The sequence below is a fragment of the Amphiprion ocellaris genome, chromosome 15, assembly GCF_022539595.1.
Source record: "Amphiprion ocellaris isolate individual 3 ecotype Okinawa chromosome 15, ASM2253959v1, whole genome shotgun sequence".
Taxonomy (NCBI): domain Eukaryota; kingdom Metazoa; phylum Chordata; class Actinopteri; family Pomacentridae; genus Amphiprion; species Amphiprion ocellaris.
The window spans coordinates 7,806,741-7,821,238 of NC_072780.1; the positions used below are offsets into that span (position 1 = coordinate 7,806,741).

The following is a 14,498-nucleotide window of genomic DNA, read 5'->3' on the forward strand; positions in this document are numbered from 1 at the left end:
ACTTAAGAGCAAGTAAGCACTTAAGCGTGGCTATATTCCATACCTTTATTTGATTCCCTGCCCATTAGATATGGCATTGCACTCATTTTCACATACAGCCTGGGTTTATAAGTATAATAAAGAATCTATAAGGGCACCTTCTGCCCCAGATTATTGTCTTTTCCATGGTATGACTACTCTGCTATAGTTGTACTTATTACTGCAGCTCTCTCTAATAGGCTCCTCTCAGCCCTGTGATATGCCATGTTATGCTATGTACCTCCGTTCACTCCCTCCCGCTCTCTCGAGACATCGAGGTGAACGTAGCACGGCGATGGGCTTAGTTAAGCACGTCTAAATCTGATTAGCGCCCCCCACCCCCCATAGGACCAGCTATTGGGATGGCGTCTCTGCTGCTGCTCCTGGAGCTGGAGTTCAGGATCCCTGCCTTTCTGCCACACTTGCCCATCCCCAGCCCTCTGCTTTCCCAGGATTCCCAGCTCTGCCCCTCAGATGGGCACTCATGTGCAACCAGCATATGTCAAACAACCCTTTGGAGAAATGGTGAAGATACACGGAGGGGAGGGAGTGGAAAAGAGAAGAAGAGGGACTAGAAAAATGGGCCTCTCGCCTGTTTGTTTTCCATGCTTTGGGGACATTATGCGTCAGTCATTTTCTAAGCACAATTAAAGTTAATGAGTTGTGTTTTTTGTGTGGTGTGAGTTTCATTAGCAAAACATTGTCTAAAAGTTGGACTTCTTTTGCACCATTTTTGTATCAGCTTTAATAAGCAAATGTCTCTATTTTACTTTATTTCCTTTCGTGGTTGCATATTAAGTTCTGAAATCTTACAAACTTGGAATGTATCCATAAAAAATATGAAAGAATTGGAGCTCCATTGAATTCCCTGTTGCCATGAGTTTTTTTTTTCTTTTGGTAACTTTGACTTGAAAGGGAAACTTCAAAGGATTTTAAGCGAAACTCTTCATTCATTAAGGGCATACGGATGTAAACCTTTCGTGCAAACCAAGACATTGTAAGGCAGTGATTCACCCCAGGCCTATAGACTTAGAGGCTCTCCAACACCAACATAAGCCATTGCCAGCAATGCAACAAGCTTACTCATCGTGCCGGCTCTTTTTAACTTTCTGACCGCAGCATTGTGCCTGATGACTGTACCTCCGCATTCAGGTGCTGACCTGCCCATCGTGTGCGAGCAAACCTAACGGCCCATGTGCTTATGCAGTAATGAGAAAGTGTGACTGTGTGTGCGCTCATTCAGCCCAAAGCACATGTATAAATCTCAGTTAAATCATATGTTTGAAAACTGCTTTTACCTGCTGCACAATCACTCATCTTCATCCTGTCTCCTACATTGTCATCTGATCTTACTACTCTCCTCCCCATCGCGTCTTTCTCACATGACACAGTGCCCGGACTTGTTCAACAGTAGTGTCTTCGCTAACAGGATATCATTCAAGTTGCCACTTATCCTAACCCGTGCTCCACTGTCGTAATTCCCTTAATTTATTTTCTTTTTGACACCCACTATTAGGAGTTTGCGGCGCAGTGTGAGTGACACATTCCTCTAACTCATCAGTCAAATGGAATTTCACTGGGTGTGCTGGGAAGACAGAGTTATTCAACCAATGAGAAAATGACATGCCGGTGGGAAGGTGTTGATGAATGAAAGAGTTTACAAGTTGCTGCTTAAACAAACCACTGAGAGCTTGAATGATTGGCGAGTCATCATTGGTGTTTGAAAAAAATGAGCATGAATAATTTAACAACCTGCCACACCAAAGTCCAGTCAGGCACAAACACTTGTCAAAACAGGTCGAAAGAGGTAAAACGTCATAAATTTTTGTCAGCTTCAGACGTTTGATTGCTGCATTGCTCACTCGCTGATAAAAATCTCCAGCTTTCAGCTCAGCAAAGTCACACTTGAGCTGGCAAGGGCCCTACAATTTTAAACACGTTGCTTTCCCTCGGTCTACAGTTGGTTATAGAATTCTTGGCAGCTCCTGCGTTATTCCTTTTTAATAACCTTGAGAAACTCCAAACTCTCCCAGTTGTTTCTCCACTAAGTTTGCTCATTCATGCTCTGTTGTTGAATCAGACAGGCCCGGATGACACGTTTCAAGAATTGCAAGATCTGCCCATGAGGAAATCAAGCCTTGTGATATCTATTTAATTTGGTTGTCTCCTTTAATTACCATTGACTTCCACTCCTCTGTTTGACCTGATTTGAATTCTTGGTGCCCGTTGCTGCTTTTGATTTCAGAATCTGTCTGGGGGCTTATTTTGTTTGTGTGAGTTGCTCACTAAATATTTAATTAGGGCTCTGTCAATTGGGCTCGCTAAGAATGTCAAGCCCTGCAATAGCTGTCCGTTTCTCTCACTGCCTCGGGCTTTTTTTTTTTTTCTTTTTTTTTAGTTCCTTGTCAGAGGGTGCGCATCACGTATGTCAGCAGACAAAAACAGCTGCATTTGGCAAGGGAAAATATGAATAGCAAAAGTAATGAGTAACTTTCCTTTCTGTCCAAAACGGCCCCCATGGTGCTGCAATAGATGTGGCAAAATGTGATTTTAAGGAGTGTGTGTGAGTTTGTCCCTTCAGATTTGCTAGACAACAACAACATTGACTGCAGATGTGTTTGGCTCAGGAGCTCGATATATTTGTACAGTTGAAATGTTTGAATATTCCCTTTCACTGTTTCTCCCTTTTCCACATCTGTGCACTGTACTGTAAAGCAAAACTACCATAGTGTTATGAAAAGAGGTATCTACTCTGTATTCAGGCCTCTCCACTGCATGAAGTCAAAGAAAAAATAGAAGGTTTATTTAACACTGTCGGATGAAAACAGTTTATTCCCAATAGACGGGAGATACATTTTGAACAATATTAGCTTCAGGAATGGCTAATTGACAGAGAACCGTGTGAGATACGTGGAGATGGAAGGTTTCCAAACAACTGGTTGGTAAATGGATGTATTTGTTTTGCGTTTTTAGGTTCCTTAGCCAATGGGCAGCTGAACGGCTCGGGGTCGAAGGGCAGCCACAAAGAAGATGGGTCCTTGCGCTCTCAGGGCCTGGATGGGAGCGGCGAGTACCCCGAGGACAGCCCTGCAAAGAAGAGGTGAGTTTATGTGTGTGGGTTTACGTGTGTGCATGCACGGTTCCTAATCCTGTTTCTGTGTCACTGGGTTATAAAGAGCTTTGCAGAGCCCTGAGTCTTGTATCAGCGTAGACATGTGAGCCCGCTGCTGTCTGTACATGCGAGTTGGTACCAAAAACTGCTGCTGCTGCTGCTGCTGATACTGTGAGTGTGTGAGAAACTTTGGCACACATGATGTAAATTGTATGCAGCTGAGTTGTGATGACTTTCCTAAGCTCTTTCATAGGTTGCCACATGATACCAGCTGCTTTCAAGCTCACTGTTTTACACACACACACACACACACACACACACACACGCTTCATCTTCCTCTTTTCCCTCATCTATTCTTCTTTTTTCTGTAATGTATTCGCTCTCTCTCCCCATGCCTCACATGTATCCTCTGTTACAACATCCTTGGGAAAATCGATTCAAAATGTTTCGGTGCAGCATTGTTCATTGCAATGATTTATAAACTTACTCTATGCACTCACTTTGTCATATTTTCTTTTCTTCTTCCTGACTTGCTTCTTCTGTTTTCCTCTTCAAGTGTTTGCAGTAAAATGCTTAGAGAAGAGCAAGTTCCCTTCATTTTTAAACTGAAAATGATTTAAATAGTGAAACCATTTAAGGAGTGCTGAGCTTCTTTAATGAGGACAACTCTCCTTCAATTGTTTAATGCAAATGCAATTTCAGCCATTTATAATTAGCCACTTTAAAGAATGTTGTCATGCATTTCCAAATTAATCATTTAAACACTGAAGTTGTTGCAGAGCACAATAGGCTGTTAATTTACAGCCATTTTAATTTTTTTATGAAGGCATTTATGTAATGCGTGAATTATTTAAACTGATTATGTTGGTGAAAAATAGTAATTTTCAGAGATTGTTACAAAATACTTCTCTCTTAGACAAATGTTCTCGGAAAATGATGCATTAATGATCTTTGGGAAATGTGATGCTTTTAATGCATCCAGCATGAAGACAGTTTTGAGATCACAAGCTGGAAAACATAATTTACAATACATCATGCTCTATAGAGTGTCCAGCAGGTTTAAAATAGCTGATGTATATCTCAGAGCTCAACAACACATACACTCATACTGACTACACCTTATATAATGCACTGATACATCCATTTTTATACTTTTGTTTCAGCAACCGTGAGCTTTTTTCTTATATTTTTGTTGGTGGCAGGTGTATGTGTGTGTGTGTGTGTGTGTGTGTGTGTGTGTGTGTGTGTGTGTGTGTGTGTGTGTGTGTGTGTGGGTGTGTGTGTGTGTGTGTGGGGTTTTGTTCTGCCCCTGGTCCCTCGCACACATTGACAGGGCATCCAAGCATCGGTGTAAAGCTAGAGGCGGAGTCTGGGGGCTGGACTGCAGCAGATGTCCTTCTGTAATGAGCAGCCCATACAGGCTCCATTCACTGCATGTCAAGCACCTGCCCAAGTCCTCCGAGCTGTCATTCGATACTGTAACCTCAAAATCTCAGCTTGGTCATTACAAGCTTTCATCTACCTGGGTTTGAAACAGGTGGACCCTCCGCAAACTGATATTACAGGCTGTTTCCAGACTGAAATTCAGCTGTAAAGGGGTTTTTAGACTGTAGAATTGATAAAAATGGTACAGCCTTGACTGTGAAATGAAAATAGAAGTGCACGACAGAAAGAAAACTTGAAAGTTGTGGCAGCACTTGGTCTTAGAGTGAGATAACTGAGTAAAACTGAATTGTATAGTGAGAGAACTGTAGTGTGGATTGCCTGACTGACGACAACAACAGAAAGTGTTGCACTGAAACAGAGCGATCATGTGGCTTAAATTATTGTAAAGCGTGAGCACTCTTCTCTTAAGCAAGAAAGAAAAGGACTGAAGCATTGAAGTGTAACAAAGATACACTCAGTTTTTTATTTCCTCTTGCTCTGATGGCCTGTAGCGCTCTGTGAGTGGAGTTCAGTCAGAGGCCAGGCTGCTCTGTGGTTTTCATTAGTTCACCACACACACACGCACACACACGCATGCACACACATGCACACACACACACACACTAAACCTGAATGAAGAAAAGCTTTCTATCTGATGCTAATGACACACAAGTCTAGCCAATACTTGGCAATGCATCTTTTAAAAAACAAAAAAAGCAGCTTATTTTGCACTCGTGTGTGTGTCTGTACTTTATGAAGGATGACTCCGGTGCCCTGGCATGGCTGCCCCACACAGCTCCTAAACAGGACTAACTGTGATGATGCCAGGAGCTTTTACACCTGGCACCGGCCGAAACAGAAGGGAGGAGCAGTGGCCTAACTGGTTCCAATTTTGAGCGAACAAAAAGTTTGCGGAGGGAGAGGATGAAGGGATCGAGTGCAGACAGAGAGAGAAAGACTGGGTGGAGCAGCAGAGAGAGAGCAATGGGAAGAGAGGCAGAGACAGAAGGACAGGTGCGAGTGATTTTTGGCAGGAAGCGGCCCCCTTTAGAAGTCTTTGAGATCAACTCTGTGTTTGCCTTCCCATGCTCCTGAGATTGGTGGAGAGACTGGCAGCACATCCCCTCAAACATGCCAACTCATTGTAGCCCTCTCTTACCAGCATGACCGTATTCTCCAAATGGGGTTCCCCTTGCCAAGCTTGGGCTGTGCACACGCACACTTGTGTTCACAACCCAGCACAATCTCTCCAAAACCACGGTTTACTGACCTACTTATATTCCTTCACTTCTTTTCCTCTCCTGTATTTGAATCAGGCTGACAAAGTGGCTTCCTGTGTATTTACCTGCCGCTAATCAAGACAATTCCCTTAGCAGGCTCTTGTTTCATGTTTTTGTGTTACCCATGAAAAAAGTCATGAGCTCAGCTGTACAATCTACTGCTCTTACTGGAGTTTCTTCTCCAATAAGCTGTCATGGTTTTCACACTTTGTCAGCATCTCACATATGTGGTATAGTCCTAAATTAAATGAGTATTTTCATTTTGTATAACTGCGCTGACAGGATGCAATCAAAACAGTCTTCCAGTGTGGTTTCTTTTTAAGGGATGAGGACGTTTTTGTGGTTTGATTCTGTATACAGTGGGGCATGTAGGTAGGATGTCAGTCTTCACAGTTATGTTAAACATCGTTAATCTGCTCGTTTTCTCTACCCTCTAAAGTCTTGAGCACATTCTGATGTGATTTAAGAGTTTTGGAACCAGAAGAATTAGATCAAGATGTTCATTTGATTAATGCTGAAGTTTTCACCGCATTGCCTGCAGCAGTTTAGCTAGTAGTTCGACTGTGTGTGAAAGTCAGTACAAACTTATGAAGCCCTGCAAAAGTGTGAGCAGAGCATGAGCGTGTGGATCACAAGTTGAGTACCCCTCTTAGACAGACTTCTTAACTTAATTTCTGCGTTGTCTCACTCTTTTCTGTTCCACTTTTCTTTCTTTTTTTTTTCCTCTGCCTCTTTTTACTGAACCCCACTTTTGGCTCCCTTTGAATCTGTTCTCTCTGTTGTCTCAGCCAAGACACACACTCAGCTACTGCCGCTTGTTTTGTTTCGACTTAATGAATGCCAAGTGTGTACACACACACACATGCACACACGCACTTGTCTTGTCTAGCATAACCAATGACTCTTGTCAGTAATGCATAATCACCGTTTCCATTTATGAGGGATTACATGCATGTGCGCGCAGGCATGTGGGTGTGTTTTAATAGAGGGCCCTAATGTGTCTATTGATTTGCTTTAGATGTTATTGTGAAGCAGCCTAGTTGCTGTACTGCTAACACCTAATGGATGGATTAATACAAAGTGGAATCAAACATGAACAAACTTAAACTCAGCTAATGTATGTTTTCCCTACAATGATGCAGCCGTACATCAACCACATATTCAGGGTTAGATATGTGAAGCAAAGCTGGACATTTAGTCAACTGAGCTCTGTTTTTTTCTGCAAAACGGTGTCTGTTTGTCTTTACACCAGTAAATACTGTGTCTGCGCTTAGTCCGTTGCAGTTTTAAATGGCCTTGTTTTGTTTTTCCGTGTTCCCTTATTCTCTGCTGGTGACTCACCCTGCATGTCAGTGTTCAGAATCTCCTAAAACTCTTCTCTCATTGTCGCTGCTTTGCTGCGGCTTTATGAAAGCCTTCTGTGCCACTGGAAAATGGCAGGGTGAAGGAGTATTAACCATCCGCCACAGTGAATAATGTCACTCAGCACACAACCTCGCTCCCATAATCACTGTCAAATACCAGTGTGATTGTAGCATAGATCAAAATATAAAAGCTGGTTTGCATGGTGTTCTTTATAGCATAACACAGCATAATCTAAATGCTTCATGGGATTTACTGTACATTGTTATTTTTAAATCTAGTGCAATTGAAGCTGCCATCTTTGTGTCATAAAGTACTTTACCGAGCTGCCGATATGTGTTTGAAGCCAAGATGTTAAGATGTCTCAGCAGACCGCAGCAAGTTTGAGTAGCTGCTTGATATCAGTTTATTAAAGTAGTGTATGGTTTGATAAAAATAAGAAGAGATCCTCAAATGAGAAGCGTAACCTTGTACATGAAGATATATATTTCAGGAACATTCAGAAAACACACATTTTAAAGTAAAGGCAGGCAACGCACACCTTGCTGTGCTATTAAAGCCAGGGGCTCAGTTGGAGGTTGTACATGAAAAGGATAAACTATTTCAAATGTCTACCAAGAGGTGTTGTGCTGTAGAGCGCTGAGGCCTACTGGCAGTGTCAGCCTTGTCATCTCAACCTGAGAGTTTTGTCTCAACTGTAAATCCACAGGTGAAAGACTGATCATTCGGAAGCAATCTGTTTGTGTGTGTGTTTGTATTAAATCACTGTGCCTGTGGATACATGTGTGCCTCCGTTTCTTTTGCATCTGTCTGCTTGGTTGTTTTGATAGTTGCACAACAGGATAGCAAGATGTCCTTGTCTGGAAACCTTGAAAATCAAAGACAAATCTGCTTTCCAAAGAAAACATACAAGAAATACATAACTACTTTTTCTTCAGTCGTCTTATAATCTTTCATGCTGGTGTCTCTGGCCCCAAGTGAATCCACTCAGTCTCTGAAGGTCTACATATGCTACTCAGGGTTAATTAGACTGATTACTCAGCACAAACAACACCAGCTCTGATATTTATTGACCCAACCTGGCAGTGGTCAGCCCCTCCCATGGGTGATTTAAGGTGGACTACAAGGTCAGAGGTCATAGGGTTGAGAAGGGGGATTGGCAAAAAGCCCGGAGCTGTGGACCTTGACTGCTAACAAAGGTTACATTTAAGTACGGTGCGCCGTCTTTTCTTTGTGGCCACGAGCAAAAGAAGTACTTTCTTATTTTTTGTCTCAGGATTCATTAGTGTGAATCTGTTTTTGTTTTTTTCAAGGTGGTTCTTTTAGTGGCATTTAGTTCAAGTGTAGCATCACTTGTACATTAACATTTTTAAAGCGACAAAGGGGACAATGGGTGACTTCCATCTGACCTAATATAGCATTTATATATTCACACAGATACAGCTTAGCTTAATCTATTGTCAAGATGTCTTTTCTCTCCACATCTGCCTATCACGCCATCTCCCCTCTCATCATTTCACTCCCCCTCCACCAAAATGGGGGCTGCTGGTGGGAAGGGGGGGGCAAGGTTATATTTAAATGTGCACGTAGGCACCGCTAAATCTTTTATCTCAAATGAATATCAGCTTTATTGTGACTGCTTGAAGCATATAGCTGTCACCGCTCAACTGACACACACACACACACACACACACACACACACACACACACTCCTGAAAAACACATTCATGCATTTATCTTGATGTCAATGCACAGCAGTTAAACATTACAAACCATATGCTGCTATATACATCACTATCCTGCTTATTATGGCCTCTCCTAGTGAACTACTGTTTGTATTTTTAGTCTGATAAAGAGAATAGTTAGTGGACTTCTGTTTACATATTTGTCCTCGTGGCAGCCCTGGCTTGCTGACTAATGATTGTGTTTATTTACATGCACATGCTCAGTGTATATGTGACTGCAGGCCTATGGGTGGGCTGTTTGCATATGTCAAGGTCATAGGGTTGGCAGGTCAGCTCACTGTGGTACCATCCCTCTTCTAAATGCAGGGAGACAGAAAAGCAATAAACACATTGAGTTAAGTGAGTGTTCACTTAGGAGTGTTTACGCTGGACACTCATCATCCATTTTAGGGTTTGTACTGGGGAAACTGCAAAAGGTTTTACTGGCTCAAGTTGAATATATCAGTATACATTTTCAGCACTGGTGTTGCTCCATATAGGCTAAAAAGGAACATCTGTAAAGCCCAGGACATTCATGTTTTTCATTTGATACACACATTCTCTAATTTGTTATATGTAAAACTAAAAGCGCTTCAGTTTGTTGTATGTAATAAAGGAAAGGTTTGGTATCCATGCCTAAACATAGTTGCTGTGGGCCTTTGTTTCTTTCATGCTTTAGTGGTTCTATTCACACATGCACATGGTGTCAATTACAGTGTGATCACTGCTTTCAGCATCTCCATTTTATCGCCTAAGAACAATCTTCAGGGCTCAAAAAATTGTGCATACACATTTATCTCAACAACTCACTTGCCTGCTGATGGATTCGATCTGAACAGACTGCCAGACACACAAACACTCACAGAAATAAATTTACAGAAGAGCAGCCGAAGACTCCAATTACACACACACACACACACACACACACACACACACACACACACACACACACACACACACACACACACACACACACACACACACACTGTGAAGATTAATCATTACATGTAAACATTCGTATGGTTTTCAATCTGAAGCGCATAAACGAGCATTTGTGTTTCTCTTATGTGGACAAAAAAGAGTCAGACACACGTTTGCTAACACACACATGCTCTCACAGAGCCAGCTGCACTGAGGTAGTATTTTATCAGGACCATGTGGACCATCTGGAGCCAATTAATACAGCCCCTAAGGTACACACTCTGGATCATTGCTCTTCTCCTCAAACTATAACCTTTACCATGGGAGGGAATACAAAGTCTGAGTGTAGCCAGCCTCATGCCAATATCTATCAAACCTTGGGCCCGCTGTGGACGCTCTCCTTGATTCAGATGTGGCATTTTCTTGTGAAAAACAGAAGTAATCCAATTTTCAGTGCCTTACATAGCTTTGGGGTTGCTTTTGCTTAGAAATAAGTGAGACTCTAATTGTGTTTCTTGGCCGGTATGCACATTATTACATTTCTGAAAAACTTTTTTCTTGCTGTTTGCTTTAGTTTCTGTCTGTGTCCACGGTTGTTTTAGAATAAATAGTGAATTTTGGTGTCACTGGTGACTACTTGCATCGAAAAAGCACTTCACAGTGTTAAGAGAGCAAGGTGCTTGACAGTGCACAAATCAATTCAGGCACTCTACCAGCTCATGTTCCCCTCGCCGGCCTTATCCAAATATCTGGTTACAGTGGTACAGCAAAGGTCTGAAACTAAACCACACGGCGACTGCCACACATAGCAGCCAACTCTCCACTGTGGAGGACCCAGGCATCGGCTACACGGCACACAGTGTACAGTATGTGACCTCACATCCACAGACACACATGCCATTAAAGGTCTTCTCACGTTAAGCTGCTCAGTCACTCAGCGTGTCGTTCTATCCACTAATTCATTAAAGGATTTAGCTCTGAGGCTGTATTTGGCAAAATATGGAAAACTTGCAGCTAAAAGTGGAACCTGGCTTTAAGTGTTACTAAAATCAAAATATTGTTGTGAGATTTAACTGAAACCTGAGTGTTGGCTTCAGGTTTAACTTTAGAATCCCAAACAGGCTTGGTATCTGGTGTTGGTTACTTGTTTCAAGCTTGAGTTCACTCATTAATACAAATGCCAAAGACAAATGTTTTCTCGAGCTCAGGCGATTAAAACATCCGTGACTTGCAGTTTAGTTCAAATCCCCAGACTGTTTGTATCTCTTCTTCATCCCCTGTCCTGTTGCTAAAATTATATATTGCTTGTGGGCGACTTGCACATATTGGGCTTTATCAATATTTAATAAAGAACTGAAAGATGCTGAGCCAACAGCTTATTTAATAAATCAAACATGCATGGAAGGCCACTTCTAAAACAATCAGTCCTGCTTAATTGACATTTAACATATTTTCTTTTGCATCTATTGTTAAGTCTTTTGTGCACAAATGAGTTGATAGGCAGTTTAATAAAACAGTTGTTGCCAGTTTCCTAAAGACAAACATGCACATGCGCTTAGTCATCTAATTTCCTGCACTCTGCGCCCTGCTGATGTGCTTTGGCTGACAGTAAACTGGTTTCAGGAGCCAGCTGAGGCTGGAGGTTTGTGTTTGTGATACTCTCCTCCCACACTGAGGGTTCCTGAGTTATTGACTGAGTGTGACGAAGGATTTCAGCTTTTGCTGGCTTTCCTCTGCTGGCAGATGTAAGAGACAAGGGGTAGTTACTGATCAACGCCACTGAAGTTTTAGACAGCCTGCTGCTCAGTGTCACTTCAGCAGGGTGGATTCTTGCCAACACCCTCGTAGTACGACCACGTGGAGAAGTCCTACCATCTCTGCAGTTCCCATGGAAATGGCTGTCGCTGGAATGATATTGATAAAATGGAGACTGAAGAAGAGAGCTGAAACCAGCGTTGATTGACAGGGTCCATGTGCATATATGATCTGTGTCTACCGTTGACAGCTGTACAGCCTGAACACACAGCGTTGTACTTTTGGCCGAGTAAAACACATTGTAGCTGTTTCTCATCTTCCTCGCTGTCCCAGCCTCTCCCTTCTCATCATCACCACTTTCTCCCCATTTTTCATCTCACTTCATTTCATATGTGAGTAGGAACTCACAAATGGCCCCTTATTCTCTTCCTTTCTTCTTCCTCCGTTTCGTCTTCCTTCGCCGGGATTGCTGGCTGACAGGGTCGTCAAATTTTCTCACTCTGCCTCTCTCAGAGATAATCAATGCTCTCGCGCCTACGATGGCATGTGTAATATTAGACATTAGAGCAGCCGTTTGAAGGGTGGATGGCTGGGGGGTAGCAGAAGGAATGGAGGGAGGAAGGGATGGATGATAGGTGGATTAGAAAGGGATGAATGGGGACATCCTGCTGTAATCTCTTTGCTTTTTCTCCCGCTATTGGATCTGAGTCTCCTCTTTTTTTCCCTTTCACTGTGTCTCTCCAGCTCTCCTCTCATTCTCCTTCAATCAGGGCAATCAGACTAATTTTTAACTTACGTAAGCCTCACTTTCCCACTGTCGCACCGCACCAATGAGTATTCTATAGCTCTACATGTTTGGGAACACGGTGTACCCACGCTTTTACACACACACACGCACACACACACACACACAGAGCAGCCCTCCTCTGGGCAGACGGAGGTCTAAATCATGGGCTCATATTACCACTCAGCCCTTAGCGCAGTGGCAGCACTTACAAAAACAGTCATGTCATTGCAAATTGCTCCCATGCTAATTTCCTGTATTTACTGTACCTGGTCCTTTGAACTGGTGTGTGTGTGTGTGTGTGTGTGTGTGTGTGTCTGTCTGTCTGCTATGCCTGTGCCTTTCTCACGCATGCTTGATTGTCTCCTCATCTGTTATTCCTATAAACAGATGTGATTCAGCATCGACATTATTGGCAAAACTTTGGGGACTTTCCATAATTTCAGGAGGAAAATAGGTTGAATTTGTTAAATAAATGTTACTCTAATTGTTTTTCATGCTCTAATTTCCTGGCACCTCAATAGTGATAATAACACTAATCATCTTTTGCCCCTGAGTACTTGTTTTCAAAGAGGTGTCTGTCATCTTTTTTTTTTTTTTAAATAATTGCTTGTTACAGGAATTTCAAAATAAGGTGCCTAGTGATTTTATTTATCTATATTCTGTGCCAAACCCTGCACTATCACATCATCAGTGAAGCATATCTGTTTTCATTACCTTTTTATTAGCCATGACTCCGTTGTTAGCATAACATTAAAAAGGGAAAGGGGATGAGAACTGACATTGCATATAAAAATGTACATAAATAGAGGTTAGTCCAATTACTAGAGAATTACCTGTATGAATCTTCAGTGAGACTTTGGGAAAGGCCCTGCAGCAAGTCTCCCATGCTGGTTAATAGGTAACAGATAACAGCAGATCAGTCGAGGAAAACATAGGGTTTGTCTAAAGAGGCTATGGCTGACTGTCTCGACAGGATGTAGTAAGCACATCGCTTTAGTAACACATCTGTCTCTGTCCTCATTCTTTCGCTCAGTTGATTGTCCTTATGTTGTTATACTCCCTGTTGATCCTTTTTGTGCATGTCAGTTTTTCCCCTCTCTCTCTTTAAAGCGGATTTCATTATCTTTGTTCACAATTTTTGAAGTTTTATTGCTGTAAAACACAGTTGAGTGGAAGTAGCCACCACAGGGGCTTTAATAAGCAGCTCTGCTCAGTATAATAGTTACACTGTACGTGATTTAAAACAAGAGATGGAAACATGCTGAGTTTGGACAACTGGATTGGGCAGCAGCAAACTGGCTGTTGATTCTTGTCAAGCAAAGAAATCTGGCTCAAATAAAAGCAGTGTCAACTTTTATTATGTTAATTTGCTGCTTTTTAGCTTACAAAATAAAATTGTGATGAATGTTGGATTTTGCACTGTCAAACATGTCTGTGCTCATCTACAGAGTATATGTATATGTAATATATATATATATATATATATATATATATATATATATATATATATATATATATATATATATATATATATATATATATATATATATATACATTATAGCCACATAATCGCTTTCTGTACTGTATGCCATTCCTTCCCTTCTTCCTTCCTTGCCTTTATCTCTCACACTTTAAAGTTCCAGCTCCTACAGTCACGCAAACCTCCCTGATTACAACCTCCCCTCTGCACATCAGCCTCCCTCCGTCGTTTTCTCCTCTCTGTTCTCCGTCACTTCATCTCACTTCCTGGCTTCATCCCTCACCGTACTTCTCTCAGTATTCCCAACACCCCTGTTTATCAAACTTTTCTTCTCCATCTACCCAGGAGTGCATTTAGACTTTTTTTCAGTGCTTCATTCTCTACTTCTTAGTTTTTAATTACTTCTCTGATCCCTTTCCTTTCCCATATGCTTTATTTTTTTACATTTATCCTGACAATTGTTTTTGCTATGCACCTTCTTCGTCCTTTAATTTGCCATCCTGTACTACTATATCTTTAATCTAAACTGGTTGGCAACCAGAGCGACTCAGCTTTCTGCTTCATCGCTTATTTTTTCTCTTTCTTTTCGTCTTCCATTCTTTGGTTGTACTCTGTTTTGGCCTGCTGCCCTGCT

The 14,498-nt window shown here is 41.9% G+C and overlaps 1 protein-coding gene across 2 annotated transcripts in view; it reads left to right on the top strand.

The window, feature by feature from the left end:
* jarid2b (jumonji, AT rich interactive domain 2b) overlaps positions 1 to 14,498 on the top strand; it is a 105,670-nt gene that overhangs the window by 54,066 nt on the left and 37,106 nt on the right. For both annotated transcript variants that reach the window (XM_055017962.1, XM_055017963.1), the window contains exon 3: positions 2,992 to 3,118. In XM_055017962.1, coding sequence (XP_054873937.1) covers positions 2,992 to 3,118 — 127 coding nt within the window. The remainder of the gene's footprint in view (positions 1 to 2,991; positions 3,119 to 14,498) is intronic.